Source organism: Aspergillus luchuensis, chromosome 6 (assembly GCF_016861625.1).
Source record: "Aspergillus luchuensis IFO 4308 DNA, chromosome 6, nearly complete sequence".
Classification (NCBI taxonomy): Eukaryota; Fungi; Ascomycota; class Eurotiomycetes; order Eurotiales; family Aspergillaceae; genus Aspergillus; species Aspergillus luchuensis.
In genome coordinates, this window is record NC_054854.1 from 1,703,702 (window position 1) to 1,729,962 (window position 26,261).

Consider the following 26,261-nt stretch of genomic DNA (forward strand, 5'->3'; position numbering starts at 1 on the left):
CAGCCTGTTTGTCCATCGTCGTCGGGCACCAATTCATCACTCCTCGGGGTTTGACCGAAGATGGAAAGAAGGATGAATCTCTGGTCGCAGGATCCGGTCCGGTTCAGCCGCACTTAAGCCATCACATAGCGTCACACACAGCCACCAACGACCTTTATCCCAACCAAGTAAAGCAGTTCACACCCCCCCGTCCAGGTCTATGTCCTGAAACCCCATTGCGCCCGACCTGATCTTTGCCCCCCTAAATGCGAAACAAAGATGTGGAGTGTTCATAACTCTTCAAACGCCATCTAGGCAGCAAGTAGTGCCCTGTTGGTTTTTCAGCAATTTTTTTTAATTTTGTTTTTCGCCCAGCTCTTTTCCCCATTAGCTGTCATACTCATAATCTCTCCTGCCAATAGGGCGGAATCCTGGCCCGGGATATGATCTGACACGAGGGACGAGCATGAAGTGGGGGCGGTGCCTGAACACGCCCGACGTATCCAAAACTGTGGATAAGACTTTGGGGGTTACCGACGGCCTGGTCAAGGAAACGAAAGAGGAAATAGAAGACCAAGGAAAAGTCGTGAGCCACGAGTCGTGTCGAGGCTTACTCGGACGCCGCGATCTATCAATCGATAGTCCGCGCTGGGCGTCGGGTTGGCTTTGCTCCCATCCACTAGACTAAACTAGTCCCTGCGTTAGGGCCCTAAGCCCGCCACCATCACAAAAGTACGATCCAGCCGAGTCTGCGCTAGGCGTCCGTCCAGCATCCAACCCGGTTATGCGCATCCCCCCAAGGTTAGGATTTTCAATGCCCGTCATCGCGAAGCGGTTTGGGAGCGAAAGACGTCCGGTCGGCCTTCGATAATATCCAGACATTGGCCCATGACTATCAAGCGCGTTAGAAACCGTCCACGGTATGATGGGAAGAAATAGTTCTAGAGAGTCACTAACTGGAAAGAATCTCCTCCTCCCAAATCCCCATTTGGTAATCAACTAGCCCATGGGGCTCCATCCGATCGCAGAGCTGGATCAGCTCCTTACCCATATTGTCCATCGCGTCGCCACTAAGAAGACTAGTTTGGGGCGGCTGACGACCGGTTTGCAGCAGTTCCTGAGCCAAATCTTTCTGCTTCTGGCATACCGCTAGCCAACAAATATTGAAATCATTCCAAAGTTGTAGTCGATCCGCATGTAGCATTTGATCATCCCGAAGGATACCTATTGATAGACTCGAATTAGCCTCAAGGTTCACAATATAGTCGCTCAAACCCCGGTCTCGCCGTGTGCGTCAAGCAGAGTGCGAATCAAGAACCATGCTTTTTTAGGTGCATGCAGGTAGTGTCCGGGCCAGAAGCTAAAGAGGGGGGAGGGTGGGTAAGAAACCCATTGGCGTGGGAATTGGTGAAAACGCTAAGGGGACATACCGAGTTCCCGCGCATTAGTCACAAGCCACTCGGAGATTTCCAAGAGTGATCTACTAGCTTCTACCAATCGGCCGGCGCGCGTACTATCGAATGTCTCTCGTAATGCTCGTTGGAATTGAGCATACGCTTCCTTCAGGCCAGTCGACTCGGACCCCACCCGGGACGGTGTTTGTAGGTGTTGTTGTTGCTGCTGCTGCTGTTGCTGCGACGGCGACGGAGGCTGCTCCAAACGTCCAGACGCTCCCACTGGAGTCAGTTCGGCCATAGCTGCGGGAAAGACGTGCGGAGCGCTCGAGCGTCCAATGGCGCTGGCTTGGTTATAAGCGGACAAAGGGAGCTGCGATGACAGGTAGGGCGGACCCATGGCCGGAACCCCTGTGGCCGTCGGTTCATTTGCTGGGAAATATTGTGGAACACCAAACTGACTAGACAGTGCTTCCATCGCTGCAGATTGCCGTGCCGGGTATGGTGGGACGAGCTCGTACGGGGCTTGTCCCGGGTCCTGCTGGCTGAGGTTGTATACCATCTCGGAGTCGTAAGGAGCTAACGGCTGGTGTACCGGCTGATGCTGGCGCTGTTGGTCGCGCAACGTCGGTGTGTATGATTGCAACTCATCCCCCTGCAGCGAACCGCCCTGAAAGGAAGTGTCGGTGTATCCATAGTCTATGTACGTTGGCACTCGAGGACGCCCGGCAGTCTGAGAGGGATCTCCTCGTGCGGATGGCACCCCAGTCTGTCTGAAGCGATCCGCCGCGCGGCGGGACATGCCAGCTCTGGTCGCAAAGCGGGTTTGAAGATCATGCTGCTTCATGCGCCGGATCTCGCCATCCATACCCCCACGCACTGGATCGAGGTCGAGAGACCAATGCGCGAGTGGGGAGAGTGGCGGGCTCACGTAGGATTCCAGCTTGGCGGGAGGGCGCGATCGGCTGTTTCTAAGGTAGGAGGTGGGATGCCCTAGCTTATTCGCTCGGTGGCTTTTCTTGCTAGCAGGGAATTGAGATCCAAGCCAACAAGAATCGCAGGTAAGCGCGCGGAGGGTCTCACGGTTTCACTTCAGCGCAGGGACGCGGGTACAACCAGCGCACGCGATCTAGATAGTCACCCACCGATCAGTCGTCGCAAACCCACATGAATGCAGAGGTATATCTGCAGGGGGTATTTGTCTACTATGGAGGTTTGCGCACCTTGTAGAAAAGCCAGGAATGTGTCCTAGACGATGGTTTGACCCTGATTTGGGGATGAATCGCACAACCCGGGTTCGATCTATGTGGAAGACTGGGATGGCCGGGGGGGAGGACAAGCGAAAGGAGGGGTATTTCTAACCCACTCAAAGAGAGGAAAGAAAGCCCGATATAGGATGGTCCACAAGGCGAAAATGAAGACTGATAGGGTGATGCCAGGAACTAGGAACCTAGTGGGGTCGACAAGAGAGGGACTTGGGATATGCTTATGCTGCAGATCTCAGTTGAAGACCAGTACTGGCTGAGAACAACTTCGGATCTTTTGATCCTGAATACTTAGGAGATAGATGAGGAGGGTGAAGAAGAAGAAGAAGTAGGAGTAGTAGACGAAGAAGTAGAAGAAGACAACGCCGACAACGACGATGACGACGAAAGAAGAAGAAGATGGATGAGGGCAGGCGAGGAGGGGAGAAGTGGGGGATTAGCGGACCGGGAGAGGATTGGGATGCACGGATTACTTATAGCATCGAGCAACCAGACTGATGGGACAATAACAGGCCGGAAGATCCGCAGGGAATTATTGGAAAGCCTCTGGGGCCGGTCGATCAGGTTAGTCGGGATGGACAGCAGGAAACCATTAAACAGAAGAAAAAGGGTGCCAGTATCAAGTCGGGTCAGCTCAAATCAGATCAGGCCGAATCAGGTTCAGTCCGAGTCAGTAGTCAGTCAGTCCCTCACTCACTCATTCAGTCAGTCATGCCTCTTGTCGCTTCTCACCCACCCCAAGTGGGCACCGGAAAGCCCAAGAGACAGGCTGAGAGACCCTCCTTCACGCGCGCATAATGGACCCATCCGAGAGACTTGCAGACCCGAGAAAAAAGTAAGAAACGAATAAGACATCAGCGATGACTAGAACGCGCGAGAAACGAGGGCGAAAAAAACAAAGCCCACCGAGATGGAAAAAATCCCTGGGATGAAGGAAAAAGAAACGAGGGAACGCAGAGACTAAACCAGCAATCAAACCAGATGCAGGAGGGCTTTTTTTTTTCTTTTTCTTTTTCTTCCTTTTCTCCTCCTGCCATTTTCCCTGCAGTGGCTTGTCTTTTTTTTTTCTTCTAATTCCATTTTTTTCTTCCTAATAATTTTGAAATTATTTTATTATTTTTATTTCTCCGAATTTGAGTGGAGAATGGATAATATTTGAATTTCATGAACGAATAAATTTTAATCCTCTGTTTTAATTCTGGGGGGTTTTTTTGGGGGTTTTCTTAATTTGTATCATGTCATATTTGGATCGATTATTTAGGTTAAAATCTAAGGGGATGTTTGTGTGTTTTGGTCACAAATAGATTGGCAGGCTGAGCCTAATTCAATACCTGACAACCACAGCAGCAGCAACAAGAACAGCAACGAAAAGAAAGCGGAAAGAGCAAATCATTGTTTGTATGGTTTAATAATTATTCCACTCTCTTTCGTTCATTGTTTATCATCATCATCTTCCTTGGATTCCCCCCTCCTTCTCTTCTTCCTCCTTAAAAAAATCCCCCACTGCGGCAAAGTGGAAAACTGATTGATCCATCCAAATGGGACGCACTATGTCCCGAAACGGTATCAGTCACTGATGCGAACCCAGAATGGCTCCTTCTGCTGAACTAATTGATCAGCTCATATTCCTTTTGCGGACCAATCCACCGGGACGATGACCAAAGGATGCGAGAGAAGGTTACGGAAGATGGATGGTGCTGAGGCAGAAAAGTGAGTGTGTGAGAGAGAGCATGTGGAGCTAGAGTGGGCGACAGACAGGAGGATCACTAGGATCACTTCATAGTTACGATGGTGGCCCCCACAGGAGCCGCCTCAGATCCATCGCATTCCTGCGAAAAGAAAAAAAAAATTAAAAAAATATAAAAAATAAAAAGTAAAAAAACAAAATTCTGGAGCCAAGGAACTTTGCAATCGTGCTGAAGATCAGACACGAGGCGCGCGGGGCTATTCGGGGCTGAAAAGTACCTGCTCGAACCCGACTCTCCAGCATCTAGTCTACATCTCCATATCACACTATCCGTTCATGCACCCAGCCAGCACTTCCTCGTCTTACTGTCCGCTCTTCCTCTGATTGCTTCCTGGAGGATTCGATTAAGGTTAATTGTCCCAAGAGGGGACGGCCCATAACTAGTTAACTACATATGTACTGACCCAGGTATGGATCCTCTAAGTCCTCTCTAGTATCAACTAGTCAGGGACTAAAGCCGTCCGAGCTAACCTCGGCTTTTCGATTTCTACTACTACCTGAGAATCCCTGGTCCTCATTCCAAATTCGGGGATCCGTCCACTCGCTCTATAAGCAATGGATCGATTGATCAATCGATTGATTCCCACCTACTGGGCCGAGTTCCCCGAACAGCCTTTAAAGTCAACTTTAAGCCCTTCCGAAACGCTATTTGGGTGATCATCTTCTGGTCCATGCACCGAACCGTGTACCAGTCTTCTGGATCGGGTTTGCAAGCCGGGGAGATCTACGCCCATCTGTATTGAAAGGAGTAGAAAGAAAAAAGTAAATTGGATGCAGCCGAAGGAACACCCAGAACAAGGCAAGAAGCAGTACTACTTTTGCGGTCCGGTTCCACGGAAACCCACCGCCATGGCCACTGAACTTTACGAAGATCGGCTTAGGACCACGGGAAGAACCGCTTTCTGGGATTAGACGACACCGGGGAGCTGGATGGTGGATCGATCAGTGCATTATTGTGTCCCAAAATGCTTAAATACAGCGAATTGTGATGTCCCAGCAGCATAGACCAAGTATGGAGAGCCGGATCGGGAAAATAATGGTCTTTGCATTATGCAGCCATCCAGCTACCACCGCCCAGCACGGTCCAGGTTTCGCAGGAACTTCTGTCGGTTGTTGCAGACTTCCGCTTGATCCTATCCCGATCAAGGATCACCCTACAGCCACTGAAGTCGCTCAAATCGATGGTTAAAGTCAATGATCGTGCCGTGCCTGGCTAAGCTGCCGGGTCGCACACCTTCCGGCCTGCTGGGAAGGTCGTGCACCTTCAGCGACCAATCGAGGCCACGCTTGTCGGGGCAACAGGGGGGATCTGCAGCACTGCAATTGGAGCAAGCTAACTTTAGTCTGCAGCGCAAGCTGACCGGGCTGTCTGATCTTATTCCTTTTTCTTGTCTTATTTTGAGTAAGATGTGTTCTACTTACTTTCAGATTGTTAATTGTTTTCTGTCATGGTTTTTGGGGAATATTCGCACTACCAGCATCAGCGGAGCGCTAAGTGGTAGGGCGTGACAGGGGGGAAGCCCGGCGTGCACTAGAACGGCGTCCGAAGAGCCGGCGCCGCTTTTAGGGCCTGTCAGAAACTAAAGCCAGACCTGGGGGCCGTGATCCCACGCACGCGCAGAAAGTACGGCGTCTCCACGTAAAGAGATTCCAAATCATGGGTCCGAGTCTCCTTGAGGGATATACGGAGCTCATAGGACGTGTTTTCCAAGGTTCAAGGGAATGAAAGTGAGGCGGGTCCAGCCTCACCACTTTCACACTAGATTTCAGGATCGCAGTCATCAGTCGACCATCGCCTCCTTTAGTGGCTATTCAATGACGATGATCTTCAAATCCAAGTCCAAGACAATGGAACAGGCGACATACGATGACCTTGCCTCGTGCTTATTCTGACAGCTGCTCCTCGTGCCAGCCGTGGATCCGAGTGTTCTGTCATTATCCTAATGAAGCCGCTGACTCAGGGAGCTACGACCAAGCAGGCGTGCAGCAGTATAGTAAGGCGCTCTAGACGACGCTAATCTCGGCGATATCTGGCGATACAATCTCTTCGGTATCAATCGGAAGCTTGTCTACACAAATGCATGCGCCTGATTATTAAACACGCCCACTGACAGAGCTAGAGTGGTCTGGTGAATAATGAAAACAATGTACCCACCAAACGTACTGCATGGATTCCAATTATCAACTTATCCGCGGAGAGGTCATAATGCGATTATGCGCGGGACTATCATTTCCACCTGGTTCGCACATTGGCGGTGGGCTCAACTCCACACACAAGACCACCTCCCTTATTTTCTCTACCCTATTCCTCCGGTATAGTCATCAGTATTAACGTAACCGGCAAGCGAGTCGGCCAGGCAAGCTAGTCGGCCACCTGTGTATCCCATACTAATCTAACATTTATCTAACTCTAATATCTCACCCACCGTAAGTTCAATTATAATAGAATATTAACTGAAGCTATATATATACTTTAAGAAACCAAATATCAAGAATATATAATATAATAGGATTCATGTTATATATAATACAAGTTTAAAATAAATTACCAAAAAAATACAGCGTAATACATTTTACTTGATCAAATATTGATATTTATCTTATGATATTTGTATACTAATCTTAGATATATTCTAGTATGCCAATTTCATTAGATAAATTTGAATCTATAAAGTTTGGCTGTAGTATTACAGCTCAAAAATCGCTGGATTAGTATGGGATATACAGGTGGCCGACTGGCTTGCCTGGCCGACTCGCTTGCCGGTTACGTTATCAATGACCATCAGCATCGCCAAGGCAGCTCTTTTACTCTTCCACCCCATAGGTCCGCGCAGACCGATGCTGCTTCCACCTGGTCCAATTGGTTGACCAACTCCCTGGCTGCTCCCCCTCCTCCGCCACACCCTGACGAACACTCTAGTTTTAGATCTCGATCGCATCGTCCAATAGAGTCACTTCCAGGATCCCATGACTTCTCGAGACACAAGGATGTAAGATGACGCTGGCCATGACCGCAACAGCAGCAGGCAGATAAATGCTCGCCCCAATCATGATGGAGAGTATTCCCAATCGAACGGATGACGACACAACCAACCTCACCCATTTGATGAATGACCCGGTCGTATATACCTTCCTATCGCGTCGTCCGGGCCCCGGGAGAAGTAAAAAAAAGTCTCATCTCGTTCATCTGGAGCCTCGCTTCGCCCTCTGTGTTACCACCATGAGGTTCCAGCCCGTCTCCTTCAATTCTATAGGGGAAAAAAGAGGAAAGGCAGTGGAAAGCAGAGAGTGTCTTCCGGTTCATCGTCTTTCTCTCTTTCCAGTCCCCGATCAATGGGGCGCCACGTTATGGATAGTCGCGTCCTGGGGTTCGACACTACCGACCGCTTGGGGCTCCCTGTGTAACGAGAGATTCTGGTCGCTACTATTATCAGGCTGGATTCAATTCCGCAACCTATCTAGGCGATCATCAGACTGGCTAGCTACCTAGGAGGGTCTACTAACTCGCCTGGGGCGTTCAATCTGGTAAAATGATCTTCGGCGCCTTTTCTCTAGAGGCTAACGGTGTTTGCGCCTACTATACAGTAGATTGTGTACATCTGGATCGCGTTATGTCCCCCCTTTTACATTTCCCCTATATCGACCACGGGTCTGGCCGTCCTCCTGGCCAACAACTGACCTCCCTTCCTTCCCACAGAACCCCCCTTTGTCTTAAGGAGGTGTGGTGACAAGACAGTCTGGTCGGAGGAAAGAGACCATTCTCATTGACCACAAACCCCAAGTACTGTTGAACAAACAAGTCACCCTCGGATAATCCTCTTAGTCAACGGGGCATTTCTACCACGTCCAATCATGCTCAACACCCCCGTCGCACAGATGGTCTACACTTATAGTTTCGGTTCAATTGTTCAACGCCAATAGTTACATGCTTGTCGCCGAGAACATGCAGTGTCGTGTCCTGAAACGAATCCTCGTGACACCGGGTTGAGATGCTTGCAATACAGGATATACTTTCGTCGAGAATCACAAGGCCAAGTGGAATAATACAACCAAGGAAATTAAAGGGGGAAATGGTGGGAAAAAAGAGAACAGGTAGAGAAACAATCCCTCCAAAAGGCCAGAGAGGGGGACATGAGTAATGAAACAGAGGGAGGGAAGAAGAAGTTGGGCGTAAGGTAGGCAGGTATGCTTTCACCGCTTGACCCAGGTGGGCATCTTGCGGGCCTTGACATGACCGGGCTTCTTTCTCTCCACACGACGGGCATCCACGGTAACCACACCAGCTGTAAGAAAATAAATCGGTCAGCAATTCGCCTTACCACGACCCAATTCGTCGGGAGTCGGAGATACGTACCCTTCCGCAGGATAGGCTTAAGAGCCGGTTCGTGAACCAACAGAGCCCGTGCAACAGCCAGTGTAATAGCCTCCGCCTGACCGGTCACTCCTCCACCGCGAACAGTAGCCCACACGTTATACTTGTCCAGCCGTGACGTACACCGAAGAGGCCAGACAGCACTCTCACGGTCATGTAGACGAGGGAACACCTCATTCAGCGTCTTTCCGTTCACCAACACTTCACCCTCACCCTCAACGAGGTGCACCACCGCCGAGGACGCCTTGCGCTTGCCCTTACCACGGGCCTTGCCCTGTTCATCCACCGTTCTGGGGGCGGGCTTGTTTCCATACGGATTACCCGGACGGAGGAAGAAGTTGAGAGCCGTTCGCACTTCCTCCGGGGCAACATTGGGGTCAATGCGGTTGAGACGCTGCAGGAGCTTGATGAGGCCCTTGTACTTCTTGGTCGGGACGGGCTCGCCCACGGCATCACGGAACTGGAGCAGTTTGAACCAGGCCATTCTGGGGGCTTCACTGGGGGACACCGTGGGTAATGCGGCATACTTGGCCAGAAGAGCTTCCAGCTTAAGCATATGGTCGAAAAACTTGGGGCTGCCGGAGAAGTAGGCCGGCGACACGGGGATGATGCGGGCAGGCCTGGTGATGAAACTGTCGAGGTCAATGGGGGGAGCAGCAACTGGTTCTACTTCTGTCGCATAGCTGCGGGCATTCTTGCATTGCTGGAGGAGAGCCGGCGTGGAGGGAGAGGAGACCGGGGATGATGCGGAGATCACGGAGCGCTGGATAAAAGGCCGCAATTGAGCAGCTCGACGGATGGAGTGCATGGCGTGCACAAGGCCATTGGGGCTTTGCCAGGCCATGATGCTGCAGACCGGCTGGCACAGGGGAGCCTGGAGGAATGTGAGGCGAAGAAGAAGACGGGCGATGGGGGAAGGGAGGCAAGAGGACGAAGAACACCAACGGACCCAACCGACAAGATTCGCCGGAACCTTCAACTTTCTTGCTATCCTGAGGTTTTTCGCCGAAGAGATCACGTGCATCCGGCAGCAAAGGTTGCTCCGGGGCCGAAGCGGTCTGATTCGCACAAATTTGTTTCGAGCCCCTCGACAAGCTGCCGCCGCCTTTTTTCTCCCTCTTTTTCCCCTCCTCTCTCCCTTTTTTTCTCTTCTTCTTCTTCTTCCTCCTCATTATCCTCCCACACATCCTTCACAATGGCCTTCGGAAAGCTCTACGGTTCCCCTGTATGTGTTTCTGCCTGATTCAGGAAGTTGTTCTTCCCATCCCAGGGTTTAGAATAGCTTCCTTTCTGCTATGCTGAGAACACCTTGCTAATTGACTCCATAGGAGAACGGTCGCACCATTGCCTGCCTCGTCGCGGCTAAGGCCAACGACGTTGAGGTTGAGCTGGTCAAGACTGAGGCTAACTCTGCTGCCTCTTTCAACCAGTCCGCTGAGTACACCAAGCTCAGCCCCCTCGGCAAGATCCCCGCCTTCGAGGGTGCCAACGGCTACACTCTGTCTGAGGTCGTTGCCATCGCTGTCTACCGTACGTTCTACCCTGAATACGCCTTGCGCGTTGCCATTCCCTTTGTTTTATGATGAGCATTTTATTTCAAGTTATCCCTGTCAGAACTGGTAAATAAATAAATAATGTTGATAACGTTTGACTCTGAAAATCATCTCTTACCCCACTTTGGGGTAGTGAAGAGATTTCGTTTTGATTATATGATGATCACGCAATTGTTTCTTGGTTGGACCTCATGCTGACTCAAATAAAAGTGACCTCCCAGAACGAGAAGACCACCCTCTTGGGCAAGACCAAGCAGGACTATGCTTCCATCCTCCGTTGGTTGTCTTTCGCCAACACCGAGCTCGTCCCCCGCTTCGGTGCCTGGTGCCGCCCTCTCTTGGGTCTTGACCCCTACAACAAGAAGAACGTCGAGGATGCTGCCAAGGCTGCTGTGAAGAACGCTGGCGTTCTTAACACCCACCTCACTGCCAACACCTTCCTTGTTGGCGAGCGCATCTCCCTGGCTGATTACTTCACTGCCGCTCTCCTCACCCGTGCCTTCGCTACCGTCCTGGACAAGAAGTACCGTGACGAGAATGTTGCCATCACCCGCTGGTACAAGACCATCGTCAACCAGCCCGCCTTCAAGGCTGTCGTCGAGAACCCCGTCTTCGTTGAGGAGTGCATCAAGTACACTCCCCCCAAGAAGGAGGAGAAGCCCAAGAAGGAGGCTGCCCCCGCTGCCGCCGCTGAGCCCAAGCCCGCTGAGGAGAAGAAGCCCAAGCACCCCCTTGAGGCTCTTGGTCGCTCCGAGTTCGTCCTTGACGAGTGGAAGCGCCAGTACTCCAACGAGGACACCCGCCCCGTTGCTCTGCCCTGGTTCTGGCAGAACTACAAGCCCGAGGAGTACTCCCTCTGGTCCGTTAACTATAAGTACAACAACGAGCTGAAGCTTACCTTCATGGCCAACAACCTGATCGGTGGTTTCCACGCCCGTCTTGAGGCTTCCCGCAAGTACCTCTTCGGTGCCCAGGCCGTCTACGGTGCCAACTACGACTGCGTCATCCAGGGTGTCTTCCTGGTCCGCGGCCAGGACTTCAAGCCCGCTTTCGAGGTCGGCCCCGACTGGGAGAGCTACGAGTTCCGCAAGCTCGACCACACCAACGCTGAGGACCGCAAGCTCATTGAGGACCAGTGGGCTTGGGACACCCCCGTTGTCGTTGAGGGCAAGGAGTACCCCTTCGCTGACGGCCACGTCTTCAAATAAGCTGGTGCGTTAGACGTAGCCAATTCATGATGATGATATCCCACTTTTTCCCCTTCTTCTCTCGTTGGGTAGTCGTCTGAGATGAAACTCGACCTTTAAAATAACCTCCGTCTCTTTCTCCTCAAACCGAGGTGTGGGAAAGTTTTCGTGGGGATAGTTTGTTCAGGGCGCTATTTCCCGTCCGGTCAAGATCTATTCCATCTGATTGCTTTTTTCCCCACCTTGGTGTCATTTACCCCCGCCCTTTTTTTTACATATCCACGCTACCCATGATGGAACGGTTTACGTGTTTTCATTCTTCGTCGACACCTTCCAAAAGAAAACTTTTTCCTCTATTTATTTCACGCGTAATGCCACGCTTACGATTGATATGGACCATAGCAGTAGCTAGTCAAAAACAAACTCACTAGCACTTTGTGCTTTCCATGATCATGACTTCCTCTTCTTCCTTAGTAACTCAGTATTGTAATCATTGCTTTGGTATATGATGCTCTATATGCCATATCAACATTCCGTATGTACTTCATTCATAGTAACCCCTTCGTGATACAAAACTATGTGCATACCCGTACAGCAACCTAGCTGGTCCCAGCCCAGCCATCCTTTCTCTTAGATTATCCCCCCAACTCCTGCCATGAGTGGATGCACCATTACCATATCATGTGGAACACCCCACCTTCCACAATACAAGAATATGATATCAAATGCAGACAGATAGGGAAGAATAACAACATGAAAAAGAAACCTCAAGTCTTCAACGACTCCTCCAACCGATCCAAAAGATAATTCTCAGACTGAGTAGAAGCAGCAGGTGACGGTGAACGATCACTTGCATCACCGTTACCTAAAGTATTACTGACGTTTTCATTTAGATCAAGTCCGGATGGTATGGCAGTGCCACCCGGTGTTGAGTCCGAAGAAGGCGATGATGGGGAGGGAGGAGGAAATGAGGAAGGGTCTGTATGTGGTGTGCCGGTATTCGATTCATCGACAGTGGAAGAGACGGCGGCGGCTACTGGGATAGATGTAGGAGGTGGTGGTTGTTGTTGTTGCTTTTTCGCTTTAGCGGCAAGACGATCTTCTTGCTTCTGAATCTGGCGGGCCCTGGCTTTCTCGGCGGTCTTTTCGCGTTTGCGGGCTTTGCGGCGTTGTTTGCGTGCTTCGGCTATTTCAGCTGGTGTGAGGGGGACGTCGTTGGGTTTGGGTTGGGGTTGTTGTTGGGTGGTTTCGGTTTGTTGTTGTTGGGCTTCGGCGTCGTCTTGGAGCTTGATATCGAGACACAGGTTGCCAGTTTTGGGGATCGAGTTGTACCATTTGTGGAGGACTTGGCTGACGTCTTCGTGTAAGGAAAGCTCCTCGAGCATTTGCAGAACCTTTGTTAATGTGGCCGCATCTTCTGCGCCGGAGTGTCCGTCGAAGGTGGGGATTTCGAGGAGATTGCTTGGTTCGCTGCTTGCTTTGAGGCGGGTGTCGTCGATTAAGATGGTGTTGGTTTGGTCCCAGCGGGTCTTTTGGAAGGTTCCAGGTACGGATGAGCCCAGGCTTTCGGGGCTGGGGTATGATGCTTGGACCTTTTCGTCAGCCCAGACGGTACTGAGGGTTTTGTAGACCTGGATTTTGGCATCGTATTGCTGGGGTGTGAGGTTGAAGTGTTCGCGGTGCCATTCGGCGACGATTTGCGTCCGGCTGTCATTGATGAAGAGTTGGCGGCAGATGCCATCGACGGTGGGGGGACGGGCACTCGACCATATCATGACCTTGTATTTCTGCATCAGTGTCTGTATAAAGATGTCTAGTCCCGCTCTTCGCTTGAATCGAGGCGGCATGTACCGGTCAGGCCGATGAACGAGCGTGCCGTTCAAGTCCAAGATGACTAGTAGAGGTTGTTTCCAGGAATTCCGTTTGGCTGGTTTTGATGACTGCTCAAGGTAGGCCGGTGTTGGAAGAGCTCTTTTAGGTGGTGTCGGAGACTCGAAGTTCTTGGAACGAGGGCGAGGACTAGCGCGTGCCTTGGATGAAGACCCCGGGCGTGGCGATGGAACCTGACTGGACATGTTGCGGGTATTGACTCCAGCAGAGCCAGCTGCTTGGAAGGTCATGGGCCCGAATGGCGGCATTGTCATCAATGGATTCGTTGGCGCAAAGTTCATGAAGGCAGGCGGAAACATGGGAGGCGATCCACCGGGGAACGCACTCATGTCATTCAACGGAGGGAAGCCGAAAGAAGGATTAGTGGGCTCACCCAAAGGAGCTTGAAGAGGCTGTTGCTGTTGCTCCAGTGGGAGCTGCCAGAAAGGCTGCTGAAACCCTGGGAAGGTCTCGTTTGGCGCAGCCATGCCATTCTGGAAGGGGAGAAACATGGGTGCCAAATTGAAGTTGTCAAATGTCCCAAAGCTGTTCTGGGATGGATGACCTGGTGCATAGGACGCTGTATTGACAGACTGTGATGCCTGTGATTGCATCTCTTCCCGAATGTTCTTTTCGGCTAATTGTTTGCTCCGTCGTGGTAGCTTTTGCCGCGTGCGAGCAGATGGGGGAGCATTTCCCGGAGCCGTCGTGCCGGAATCTGTGCCGTTGCGCTTGGTATTCCTCGTTTTCTGACGAGCCCAGCGGTCTTTATACGGTCTCCAGGCAGGCTTATCATCTCCCACCACGGAAGAATTGGAACCATCATGACAAACGCGACTGTCCATACTGGAGGCGTCGAACGCCGATGCGTTTGTTGACTCCATGTCGGGCTCAACGGGCTGGTTGTTGCGGACAGAGAACTGGGGTGGATTCGAGGAATTATGATAGCATATGTAGAAGGTGACAGGAGTATGATGAGCGCTGATTGTTCCCAGAGCAATCTATCCAATGGTGTTAGCAATACACATATTCAAATGTTCGGACCAAAAGTGCACACCTTGGAGGACACCCCACTATGAAACTTGCGATCAGGAGAGGGGGCTATCGGGGCGGGGCGGGGCTTTATAGCAATCGGAGGCAAACGAGGGAATAGGCAGCATTGGCGTACTCGCAACATGAATGGAAGATTCCTGGAAGATGAGCGACCGAATTAGGAATCCGCCGCGACACAGGAGGGAGAGTGAAGAGGATGAGAGCAGCCAACGATAAAAAGAAAGATAGAAGATATGCGGAGGCAGAAAAAGTGACTTACTTATCGGGGGATCTGGCCAATCAAGGTGGAGACGCCCTGATCGCCGCCTTCCAGGAACGGCAGAACGGCCTCATCTTTTTTTTCGGCCGCCGATCTCACCGCCCGGCCAGCTTGGGTTTTCATCTCACCTTGCATGAACTAAATACGGTTATACATCTCCCATCCAAGAACTGCGAAATGGCTATTTCAGACCTATTGAATCGCCGCGTGCGAGCTGTCGCTCAGGATGACGAGGAGCTCTATTCTGACCAGTCTGGATCGGAGCAGGCTAGCGACGATCTCCGCTCTGACGAGTCGGGCTCAGAGAGTGGCAGTGATGGTTCCCTAGACGAGGACGACGAAGACGATATGGTTGGCTCCCTATTCTTTGGATAGACGTCGCAGCATGCTGACTATTTCGCAGTCTCAGGGCGGCCCGGAAGATATGGATGATGACGAGGACGACGACGAAGATGACGAAGACGACAGCGACGATCCCCAAGACGACGTCCAAGCCTCACTAAGCAGCATCTCATTCGGCGCATTGGCGAAAGCACAAGCATCCATAGGCCCCAAATCGAAGCGGTCATCCAAGGCCTCCAAGACAGAAGAGGACCCTGCCGCTCCTTCCCCCTTAGATGACATTCGGGCGCGGATTCAAGAGGCGCGCGAACAGAAACGTCAAGCGCTGTCGAAAATAAAGGACTCTGAAAAGCATTCCCGTTCCTCCAAACATGCGCCGGCCGTACAATCCTCCAAACATGCCGTCTCCCGCAAACGGACAATCATTGAGCCGCCGAGTGTGCCCAAGTCGCGAGACCCCCGTTTTGATCCGACTGTATTGAGCCAGGGTGGTCGCGGAAACCCTCAGGCAGCGAGTAACGCATACGCATTCTTGGACGAGTATCGCCGGGATGAGCTGAGGCAGTTGAAGGAACAATATGCCAAGACAAAGAACCAGGAACAGAAAGAAGCGCTGAAGCGTACGATTCGGTCGACTCAAGACCGTCTTCGAGCGATAGAGAACAGGAAACGCGAGAAGGAGGTCTTAGCGGAGCATAAGAAGAAGGAGAAGCAGCTCATCCGTGAAGGAAAGAAGAGCAACCCGTACTTCTTGAAGAAGTCGGACCTGAAGAAGCAGGTGTTGCTCAAGAAGTACGAGAATATGAACTCCAAGGACCGCACCAAGGCACTCGAAAGGAAGCGCAAGAAGACTGCAGCCAAGGAGAGAAAGGAGATGCCCATGGAGCGGAGAGCATTGGCTGGCGACGATGCGCCGAGTGGCGGTGGAGGTGGTGGTGGCTGGAAACGCCGCCGAGTTGCATAGATGCTGGAGCTTGTCTGATTCTGATGTCTGGCTCATCATATTGTATATAGTTCATAACTGCATAGGCATATATTCTCTACAAAATTTTTTTCAGGATAAGACTTCCACGCCGACAGTCTGGGAGTGTTTATATAGACACCCTATTACTTATCATTATCCAAAACCGACCCATTCCTTCCAGGCGTAGTTGCAGCTTAGTCAGAGTAAAAAAAAAATGAAAATGAAAATGAAGAACATATTATCACTGCCAGATGGCGAACAACCAACATCCAATAACTATTGCTGTACCAAGATAATCAGACGCGCAAGCACAAACAAACAATCAAATGGTATCGCAACAAGCCATAAGTCAATGACGCAAGGATCACCGAAATCTGAGGTCCTCGAAACAATATAGACATGATTCTTCGAAGAACATGATCTTTAAACCCATAACAAAATAACGCCTCATGTCCAGAACAAAGCAAGTTCCCCCGGAGGAAGACTTCGGAGAAAAAGAGCAATAAAAGAGAAGAGATTGAATAATGATCGAATAGAAATAGACACTGGAATCAATGGCAAACAATGAAGGCGTCTGGCCTAACATGGTATAAGATGCAAAAAGGGTAAAAGGGATGAGATTGAAGGGACGGGATCCACCCTTCCGTTCTTTTCAAAGAGCGACTGTTCATGCGGTTCATATAGGTAGTCGTGTAGTTTGGCATATGCATCATGTCTAGAATAAATACTATTCTTCAGACACACTCCCTCCACACGTAAAATCTGCTGTTTTTGTGGGCCCGCAGTTCAGCCGTGAATAATTGTTCCCAAATAAGCAACTTCTGCTGGGTCGTGCCTATCCATAATTTCTCAGGTACTGACCACACCGAATAGCGCATGAGGGAAGATTGGCGATATTTGAGAGTGCATTCATAGCGACGGGCCAAATCAGATCGCGTAGGGAGACCCTAAGCAATTGGTCATGGATTAAGAATGGAATAGGTCCCAGGCACGTGCGCAGAGACTAAGGAATTCTTCCTTCTTTCTGCGCTGGGTCTCGGGCGAGTCTCTCCCAGCCCCAAATGGGCCATAGGTGGCACTTGCATCAGAGGCCAAGGCTGGGTTAGGGCGATAATGTGGGTCAGGGCCGTGGCCCAAGGGCGGGCTGCCGTGCTCATGTTCGTACTCGTTTCTCGAGCGGCGCCGAGCAGTGCCCTCGGACGGGTACAATGACGGCTGCGGGGGGTGCGCGTTCGCCATGGGCGTAGCATCCGAATGAGGCACTCCAGACTTTGGTGGTCCGTTAGCCACCCGGGGAGATGGTGGAGTCGGGGGTTGGTGGCCGCCGTAATGTACAATGCGCGGCAGAAGCTCCTCGCGCCCACCTGACAGTTCCTGGACAGCTTCCTCGGCGGAACGGTACTCCCTGGGACGCTTGGGTGGTTGAGCGGCATCCCGGGAGATGCGAGGAGAGGGAATTGGGGGAAGATTGTTCGATTGAGGCGGGTTTGCAGCTGTCGCGCTGGGGTAATATAGCCCCCGGTTTGCCTCGCGATCGCGGCCCAACGCCTCATTTCCAAAGACGTCAGAGAGCGGGGGCAAGCGGTTGGTTGTTTGCGTAGCAGGGAGGTGATGGATGTGAGATGTGGACCCCAAAGTCGGGCTTTGGTTAACAACATGACGGGTTAAGGGCTGCGCTTCGTTACGGCCCGTGAAGGTCTGATTCAATGGCGCAGATTGGATGACACGTTCACTGGCAAATTGGGCTGCGGAAGGAGGCACGATGGATAGGCCAGGCGGGGGTCTTCTCTTCGAGGCACCGACCCGGGGGAGGCCGAATGATTCAGATGGCTTGATTCCATCGGGTCCGTCATCCTTGGCGGACTTCTGTAAACGCGATTCGATTATTGAGCGCTGCTGATCCCGAACCGATAAGCTCCGCTGCAGCTGCTCCCTCATCACAGGGTCATGTGTTTGAAATCCCGGGGACAGGCAAGCGATCCCGACCTCTTGCATGTTGACACCCTCTCTCGCAGTCATAGGGCCGCCAGGAGGCCGCGCGGACAAGCCCCCCGAGGTCGGAAGGCTACTGGAAAGGTCTAATCTGCGAGGGCGAGGTCTAGTATGAGACTGCATTGCCGGGGAGGACGGAGGTTCCTTTTTCACGATAACTCGACTCGCAGTGGATCCGGCCTGTGATCTGCTGGAAAGGTCAACAATCTGCATCGGCGATTCAGCCAGCGACTGTCGGGTAAGATACTTACGAAGGCGAGGTCGGTTTCTTTCCTGCAGGCGAGCTTTTGGCCGACGACACATCCCGAGAGACACCGGATGGGCGCGGCGGCGTGGTACTCGTCTGGTTACCTGAAGATGCAGGCGCCAGTGTTGGGCAATTTTTCGGACTGATATCGCGGGTCATACGCGGAGACGTGAGCGGAGCAGCCTGGGCAGGCGCAACCGCGGTCGACATAATGACAACGAAGGGTGACGAATTCGACAGGACACAAAGGAGCGGCAAACTCCTTGGCGAAAGCACACAGCTGACCAGGGGAAGCAGTCGAATCAAAGGGACGGTGCAGCCGTCAAACCGATATAGGCTGGCGAAAGAGAAAAAGAAAAGAGAAAAATTCCCCCTCGGGAGCTGTCTCACACAGCCACCGACTATATAACGTGTTCCTGTACGGTGCTAAGAACTGTGCCACCCAACGTCTCACAGCCTGGAGCAGGTGGAGTATCAAGCTTTCTCTAACAAGCGCTGGAATTATGGGGTGGTAGGGCGAGATCGGATGAAAGCGCGCGCGGATTTGAGAGCTCGGTAGCGGAGGCGGCTAATATTGGTCTTCGGGGGGAGGCGAGGTCGAGGTTGAGCTCTGGAATGGGGGCGGAAGCAGCTTTCGAAAGGCCGACGGATCCAGCCCGAACAATGGGAAAGGCACGGAGGACGGAGGGGGAGAAGGAGGAAGAGATCAACGTTCAATGTGGCACCCCAGGCAAAAGTCGTCAAACAGGTGGTGGGAGGTGACAACGACGGGGAGTGGTCAGATACTTGAGGGAGGCGGTTAGCTAAGGCTGGCCGGCGGCAGTGTGACAACGGTTAGAGGTCGGTCAGGCCGGGGGGGTGTGGTGATCCAGAGCGACAAAGCGATAGTGTGTGGTGGAAGCGGATCTCGACAGGTCTGGCCCCCATGCGAGGTAGGTAAATGGCCCGAGAAGAAGGAGGGGAAGGATGGAAGGAGGGGGGATATCACGATGATGCTGATATAATAACGAATTTCAAGGAAGAAATGAGGAAGAAAAATAAATGGGAAGCTAACAAGAAGTAGAGAGAAGGAAGAACAGGTAGAGAGAGAGGGAAAAGTAGAAAAAGCAAAAATAACAGTAAAAGGCAAAAATGAGGAAGAGGGGAAGAGGAAGAGGAAGGAAGAAGAAAGGAAGAAAAGAAGGCTGAGAAGACCAGACCCGAGCGAGGGAGGATAAATTGTATGGATGATGGAGAAGAAGAAGCAGAAGGTGGACTAACTAGTAAGTAAGGTAGGTATTAGTTGGGAGGGCGGTATGGGGCAAAGTTGTCTGGTATGGAAGCGGGATGGATGGATCGGGGAGGGCGAAGGGAAATCCAACAGGTCGATTCAATCTCGATGAGACGGTGGCAGAAGAGGGTTGGCACTAGTAGCCAGAACGATGAAAGGGCTATCAGTTGGACCGTGCCATTCAATCCGAACACGCGGCAGGGTTGGAGCCAGGAAATTATGATTGATAATAAGCGAAATAAAATAAAGGGAAAAAGGGAAAAAAAAGAAATGAGAAACACGGAAAAATAGAAGAGAGAAAGAGAGAAACCTAAAACCCAGGACCGAGAACAGGCGAGAAACGAGCAGGAGAAATAATCATCATCAAACGGGGGAGTGGGAATTAATTGGGCTGCAATGGAGGCGACCAAGACCTTGAATGAATGGATGTGGGGAAGAAGACGAGACTTGGACTTACTTTACTAGAATTATCATGATAATAATAATAAAAGTAAAAAAGAAATTAGAAAAAGAAAAATATGGGAAAGTATTAATTAAATAAAATAAAAAAAAAAAAAGAAGAAGAAGAAAATAATGGATACGATATCAAGAACCAGAAGAGATCCTGGTCGCTAGGAGCATTAGGGACTCTTAGTTCGAAACCACTGAAGGAGAAAGAAAGAAAGAGCATGCAACAAGCAGGTTAAAAGAATACCTACTAATCTACGGAGTACCTGAAAAAGGAAGGTGAACACCTAAATGATCTCTCCTAATGCGAATATAATATAACAATGGAAAAAAAAAAATAAGAAGAAGAATAATAATGAAGAATTATCTTGTGTACAAGAAACATAAGACAAGACAGACAGACAAGAAGAGAAAAATAGAAAACCGGACTGGGATCCATCCCAATAATCTCCTGAAAATGCTCAGACCAAGTGGAGCAGGATTCCCACTTGATTGGCACCAGCTGAGACATGGTTTGTTTCCGCCCAGGGCTTGTCCGCCGATGATGTGACACTTTTGTGACAATTGGCGGTTGCTGCTGATCGCCTCGGGTTCACATCGGTTGGACTGTAGTACCACACACCTCTTTCTTTTTCTCCTACCTACTCTCTTGTGTCTTGTCATCGGGCGGGCATGATAAGATGACACCTGAGAGTTTTTATCTCATTTTTTCTGGTGTAATAAATGTATCTATAGTCTTCACCCTTGGTGTTTCTAAAACCATACCCTGGCCTACTCTCCCTTATCTCTTTTTTTTCCCTTATCTTTTTTCCCTTCCCTGTCTATTCGTATTCAGGCAATATACTATCATGTGTTAGGAGGATAGTAGAGGAGGGAGGGGAGAGAGGGGGAGGAAAACAAGAAAGAACAGAAGATTACTTTGAAGAGTCCAGACACGCACCAGACAAAGGTACAACTTAACCAGTTTTAGTTCGTCTCTTGGCCCGACCATCGTGTTCCATCCAACTGAAGACAAGGTAGGGGCTCTTCCCTGCGACCCATCCGGGATCCGGCCTATGGAGATCCAGGAACTGCCGCTGGCCTGTGAGACAGCTGGAACATTTGGGGATTCCCGAGCCAGTCACCTGCTAGGAATTTTGCACTCGTTTTGAGAGTGTAGCAGATGGCTGGCACAAGATGATTCTTCCATGTTAATTCTCGTCGCTACTTTCTTATGTCTCCTTCTAAATATTATATTCTTGCTCGAGTGAAAGTGGTGAATATGACAGCCTTGTTCTGTAAGTGGAGGGTACAGTAGTGGATGACTGACACACAGCCATCCATCCATCCATCCCGTGCCAACAAACTATCGTGTCGGCGTCCGACGCAGGGTGGATAAAATTGGGGGAAAGGAAAAGAGAGCCTGGTTTGGTTCCTTCCCCCCCTGGTGGCGACGCACCTGCGACACCAGCGTCCCTCACCATCCCCGAATCCACCGGCGCCAAACTGGTGGAAACAATAGTCCCTGCCCCGATCCATGAATCCACTCTTCTGTCAGACATAATACTAGTAATCCTGTTAACTCAAACTCACTAACCACAGTTTCGCTTCTCGTTTCCACCCTTCCGACTTGCCCACTTTCTCCCCCTCTCCTCTCCTCTTAGACTAGTCTGCAGTCAGCAACAGCCTCTCTCTCTATTGGGGGCTTGACAAATTAATCCGAAAAGTTGACATCTCACATTTCCCCACGTTCCTCTCTCTCTCTCTGTCTCAGTCTCAGTCTCTGCTCGCTAGTGTGGAAAGAAGTAGATGAATTCTTGGTAAGGCTTCCCTTGCTAACCTTGGTAACTAATGATATGTTAAGCAAAAAGAAGAAACAAGGTAGGCAACCAGGTCTTCTACAGATGCCTCGATCGATCATCCCGCGGCACAGTCCGACGACGACGACGATGACGATCGGCCCTCGTTCTCTTGAGAGTGTCGCGTTGTGACATGCCCGAGACGAGCCAACAGTCGCATGAATGGATGAATAATCTCGTCAAATGCTCCAGACCGGGAAGACCAACTGTTCGGGTTGGAGAAATAAGAAAAGGTATAATAATAACGATGATTATTATCATATTACTCTAACAACAGCAGCAGCAGCAGCAACAATAAAACATAACACATAACACATTACATGATAATCAGATCGTCATGTCTGACTATATTATGAACTGCACTCAGTCATTTCTGCCCCCAATAAAGAGTAACTAACTTTCTACAATATGAGTAAGACTAAAATGATCCGACACGGGCTTCTTTCTACTATCAACGCAGCCTCTTTCATCAGGGCCGGGATTTCCGCGCCCAGCCGGAGCAATCCACCGGAAATCATTTGACCTTTCCTCGGTCGCTACTCCCAGATAAGTAGGAGTAACAGCACCCAAATGTAGATACATACTAAGAAGCGTAATAAGGTATGTAGATACTGCATGTAGGGTAGAGAGAGAGAAATGGATAGAAAAAACACCTGCCTACTACTTCCTACCTTGCTCACCCGCACACATCCGCCTCGAAAGGTAAAATTCTAGACATGATCGCCCGGCACTGCTTACCTTGCGACATCCTAGGGGCCCGAGCCACCGAACTACTGTAAGGCAGAATTTTCCCATGCCTTCCATTCGACTTTGCGTGGTCAATTCCGCAGGCCCATTTCGAGCACAGCACATGAACCTGCGAGCGAACTATTGGGAACAATGAAGATCGACTTCTTTCCTAACCTAGCCCGCGCCCCTTCGATCACGGGCTGGGGCGGAAATGAGAATCTCTGTGTCTCTCTCAAAGACGATTAGCTCGCTTCCTGCGACAACACTATTGTCTCAATCAGATTTGCAGTGCAGGATGGACAGACAGGGCCCGCGGAGTAATTCTGAACAGTTAAATCATTAGTGAATTAGCTAGCTAGTTAACCGTACCTTGATAGCCGAGATGCCGTACCGGTGTAACAGTAGCAGCAGCAGCAGCTGTTGGGGATGGTTTTGATCCCAGCCCTCGTGCAACCAAACCCAAGCCTTCGGCCCTTTTTTTGCTCGAGTCAGACAAGCAGCTTGACTCAAACAAGGCCTCAATGCAAAACATGGGACCTGTCAAACTTTTTTTTCTGCTGAGTCAAACTTAATTAACTTGCTGTCTTCAAAACAAACCTACTAATCAAGCCAATCAATCAATCAATCATCAACCAGTAGCAGAAACAAGCCACATCCATTCTTCTAGGTAGTGATCTAGCCCAATGCGTATACACCGTCCTTCTTAATATCGATTCCCAATACATTCACAAGAGTCAAAACTAACGCGCGGAACCACTTCCCGACAGCCTGGTGGGTTAGGAAAACAGAGTTCGGTCACTCCTCATGAAGGTTTATTAAAAGTCAAAGCATGCAGAGGGCTCCATCTTGTATCGACTCCTCCTGGGATATTAGCATTTCAATCGCTGCTACAGTTGCAGTGCTGATACTTTGCAGGTACTACTACTACACACTACACAGTACTCCGATCCAATGCGTGGCCTGCTTACACGGCTGGGTGGGATGTGGATCTGACAAATTTATTTGCAGCAGTACTCGCTGATAGCAGATAATATGTATGCATCTATCCTCAACAACTCGTTCCAAGGTACCGATGATGGGAGGGAGTTAACATTATGGATTACTTCCATGGGATTGAACCTACTTACAGACCTTCCTATTTAAGGCCCCGAAATCATCTGCGGATAAGCCCGTTTGCGAGAACCAATCATTAGGGCCGATCTCTTCTCCCCTCATTTCCCACTCCACGAGGTAAAGTCATATTTTAATATTAAACGGGACCGCCTCATTAACCCGGGGATCAAGACTAGTGAGATCCGGCTTACTACTAGATACTTAGTAGATACTACTAATAAATCACTGGGGAAAAGTGAGTAGTTGGTTTACCAGCTAACTACATAGCTGACAAGCAATGTCTACACTCTTCCGATGAAAGTACATTAAATCTTCATTGTTGCAATGTATTGAAAAACAATACCAGTCTGCACCCTCGCATAACCTCCTCCTCCCCCTCCTCTCTTATTTTTACTTTTAACTCGTTAGTCTACTTTGGTATAAGTTCCAAGTTCCAACCTCGGCCTGGCGGGCCCACGTGTGCTCCTTGCAAATAAGATTAAGGAACGGCCTTGCCATCCAGTCTTGATGAACCACTAGTTTATGGGTCCGGCCTTGCCGTCTCCAGAAATTATTGACCTGCTGAAAGTGGTACCATGGATTGTCATATCACCAAGGGTCTACCAACTTAACATGATGTTCATGTTCAACCTGTTGAAATATTTTATTTATTTCCAGGAGGGTCGGTGTATTTGATCGTTGTGGCTTCCTCGGCAAGCTGAGATCCCGAGTATATCTATCATGGACACGGTGTGGATACTACTCTGTATGTATATTGTTTCTCTCCCACCGGAAGAGTACGAGATAGATTATCGCGTGTGGTCACACGAAACGAGAACCACCCATTGTCTTTCCGTAGTAGTACTACACACGGGAGTTCCTCTATGTTCCCTGCCCTGCCCTGCCCTGCCCTGCATATGCGAAATGAGCGTTTACTATTGAACACTACTCCATGTGCAAGGAAGGGATTGTTCGAGGATTAACCGACCCTGTAGGTAAATAGTATACTCCATCTTCAATATACACAGTACAACATCCCGCCCGATAGATATCTCCAAACTATGGAGTAGTACGGAGTAGACCTACTATTAGCGATGGAGTAAATGGACACTCGGCAAACAAAAATATTTCAATCTCCTAATCAGCATTAAATCAAGAACTTCCCGTACGCGCCATCCATGTCGTCACTCATCTATCACGACATCATCCACAACAACCAAGTAGTAACAACCGACTCCGAGTCCGAATCCGAACATAGTACTTACTATGCTATACACTATCAACATCCCAATCTATCTACGCACTACCTAAACAACCGAAGCTCCATACCTGCAGTAGCGAACCCAGCTATCTACTCTGCCAAGGCAATAGTTTAATATCCAAGTATGATTACTCCCCGAAATCTGAACGGGTTGCATCGTCACGTCATCAAACTGTGTGTCATAAACACACGGTCGGTGTTGACAGATTGACAGATTGATTGATTGATTTTAAATTGCCAGATGGCAGTATTAACAATAATAATAATAGTATTATTATTAGCACCCCGTGTTAAGCCTTCCTCAAGCCCGGGTCTAGTCTCAACGGCGTTGCCTCTGCACGGCCCCCCTGTTGCTAATATTGGTTCTTCCATGTGGGAAGAAGAAAAGAGTGGGCGTGCACCATCCCCTTCCCTTCCCCCCCTCTCAGTCTCCCCCAAAGGCAAGCGATATAGCATCTGGTCGATCGCAATAAGCCATTGTCAATAATAGTAGCAATTAAAACTAGGAAGTGGTTTATCAGTGTGTGTTTTGCAGGTATGTAACCTGGGTCCCGGTCGCGTAGATTATTTAGTATTCTTTTTTTTTTTTTTTTTTACTTGGCCACTACGGAGGATTAACGTATTACTCCTATGTACTAAACGAACTGAACTATTGATTGGAGAATATTAGGAGCAATTACACCGTATCCCCGATAGTACTACTACTACTACTACTTTAGTAGTTGGGTTTCTGTATGTAACAGCGTTGCACTAACATATTCCCTGGTGCGGACATTAATTGCACTCAACTGCCCCATGACATACATATTTATAGAATTCAACGATAGCCAGTTGAACCCAGCTCTCCGGAGCATTTTATCTCCTCCGTACCAACACGAACCAAGTCAATAAGACCGAGGTAACAATACTACTACTCATCTCCAGTAAGGATTAGTCAAATAGTCGCCTACTCGGTCGGTAACCTGCAGTATCCATCCATCCATCCATCATCCATCCATCCATCCATCCGGAAAAAAACCACAGTAGCACCGCACCGGCACCACTCTGTAGCTGCCATGCAAGCAAAGCTCAATTCTGCAAAGAAAAAAAAGGAGACAAGCGACGGAGAGAAGAAGAAGAAGAAGAACGGGGGGAAATAAAATCCAGCCACAGTTGCACAAGGGTATGCATAGTGGTAGATCATACCGTGTGCCCGAGGTTTTGACACAATCCGGATTGCTATATTCATGCCGATGATTTGAAGTAACCTGGACATTGACTACTACTACTTCGTACCCAGTGTCGCACACGGCCGAGAAGAGCGTTCGTTCATGCAGTGTACGGCGTATATGTATGTACGTATCATGCCGTTGAGATATAAGTCATGCAGAGTGCTTGAATAGGATATGCTGTGCGTTAGCT

The 26,261-nt window shown here is 50.0% G+C and overlaps 7 protein-coding genes across 7 annotated transcripts; 2 read left to right on the forward strand and 5 right to left on the reverse strand.

Annotated features, from left to right (window-relative positions):
• Positions 1-800: 800 nt before the first annotated feature.
• Positions 801-2,241, reverse strand: AKAW2_60607A (uncharacterized protein; the record flags this gene model as incomplete). Its single annotated transcript, XM_041692751.1, has 3 exons — positions 801-871; positions 937-1,203; positions 1,410-2,241. 3 exons carry the CDS (start codon positions 2,239-2,241, stop codon positions 801-803), a joined length of 1,170 nt encoding a protein of 389 aa, XP_041546105.1.
• A 6,335-nt stretch (positions 2,242-8,576) lies between these two features.
• Positions 8,577-9,781, reverse strand: MRPS9 (mitochondrial 37S ribosomal protein uS9m; the record flags this gene model as incomplete). The annotated part of the gene is made up of 2 exons (XM_041692752.1): positions 8,577-8,668; positions 8,740-9,781. 2 exons carry the CDS (start codon positions 9,779-9,781, stop codon positions 8,577-8,579), a joined length of 1,134 nt encoding a protein of 377 aa, XP_041546106.1.
• A 171-nt stretch (positions 9,782-9,952) lies between these two features.
• On the forward strand, positions 9,953-11,518 carry AKAW2_60609S (putative translation elongation factor eEF-1 subunit gamma; the record flags this gene model as incomplete). The annotated part of the gene is made up of 3 exons (XM_041692753.1): positions 9,953-9,982; positions 10,086-10,287; positions 10,521-11,518. The coding sequence occupies 3 exons, from the start codon at positions 9,953-9,955 to the stop codon at positions 11,516-11,518; spliced, it is 1,230 nt and encodes a 409-aa protein (XP_041546107.1).
• A 746-nt stretch (positions 11,519-12,264) lies between these two features.
• Positions 12,265-14,543, reverse strand: AKAW2_60610A (NIF domain protein; the record flags this gene model as incomplete). Its single annotated transcript, XM_041692754.1, has 2 exons — positions 12,265-14,367; positions 14,424-14,543. 2 exons carry the CDS (start codon positions 14,541-14,543, stop codon positions 12,265-12,267), a joined length of 2,223 nt encoding a protein of 740 aa, XP_041546108.1.
• Positions 14,544-14,855: 312 nt separating this feature from the next.
• rrp36 (putative pre-rRNA processing protein) lies at positions 14,856-15,984 on the forward strand (the record flags this gene model as incomplete). Its single annotated transcript, XM_041692755.1, has 2 exons — positions 14,856-15,029; positions 15,082-15,984. 2 exons carry the CDS (start codon positions 14,856-14,858, stop codon positions 15,982-15,984), a joined length of 1,077 nt encoding a protein of 358 aa, XP_041546109.1.
• A 966-nt stretch (positions 15,985-16,950) lies between these two features.
• On the reverse strand, positions 16,951-18,433 carry AKAW2_60612A (uncharacterized protein; the record flags this gene model as incomplete). The annotated part of the gene is made up of 2 exons (XM_041692757.1): positions 16,951-18,163; positions 18,228-18,433. 2 exons carry the CDS (start codon positions 18,431-18,433, stop codon positions 16,951-16,953), a joined length of 1,419 nt encoding a protein of 472 aa, XP_041546110.1.
• A 7,373-nt stretch (positions 18,434-25,806) lies between these two features.
• AKAW2_60613A (uncharacterized protein) lies at positions 25,807-26,115 on the reverse strand (the record flags this gene model as incomplete). Its single annotated transcript, XM_041692758.1, has 1 exon — positions 25,807-26,115. The coding sequence occupies one exon, from the start codon at positions 26,113-26,115 to the stop codon at positions 25,807-25,809; it is 309 nt and encodes a 102-aa protein (XP_041546111.1).
• Positions 26,116-26,261: the final 146 nt, after the last annotated feature.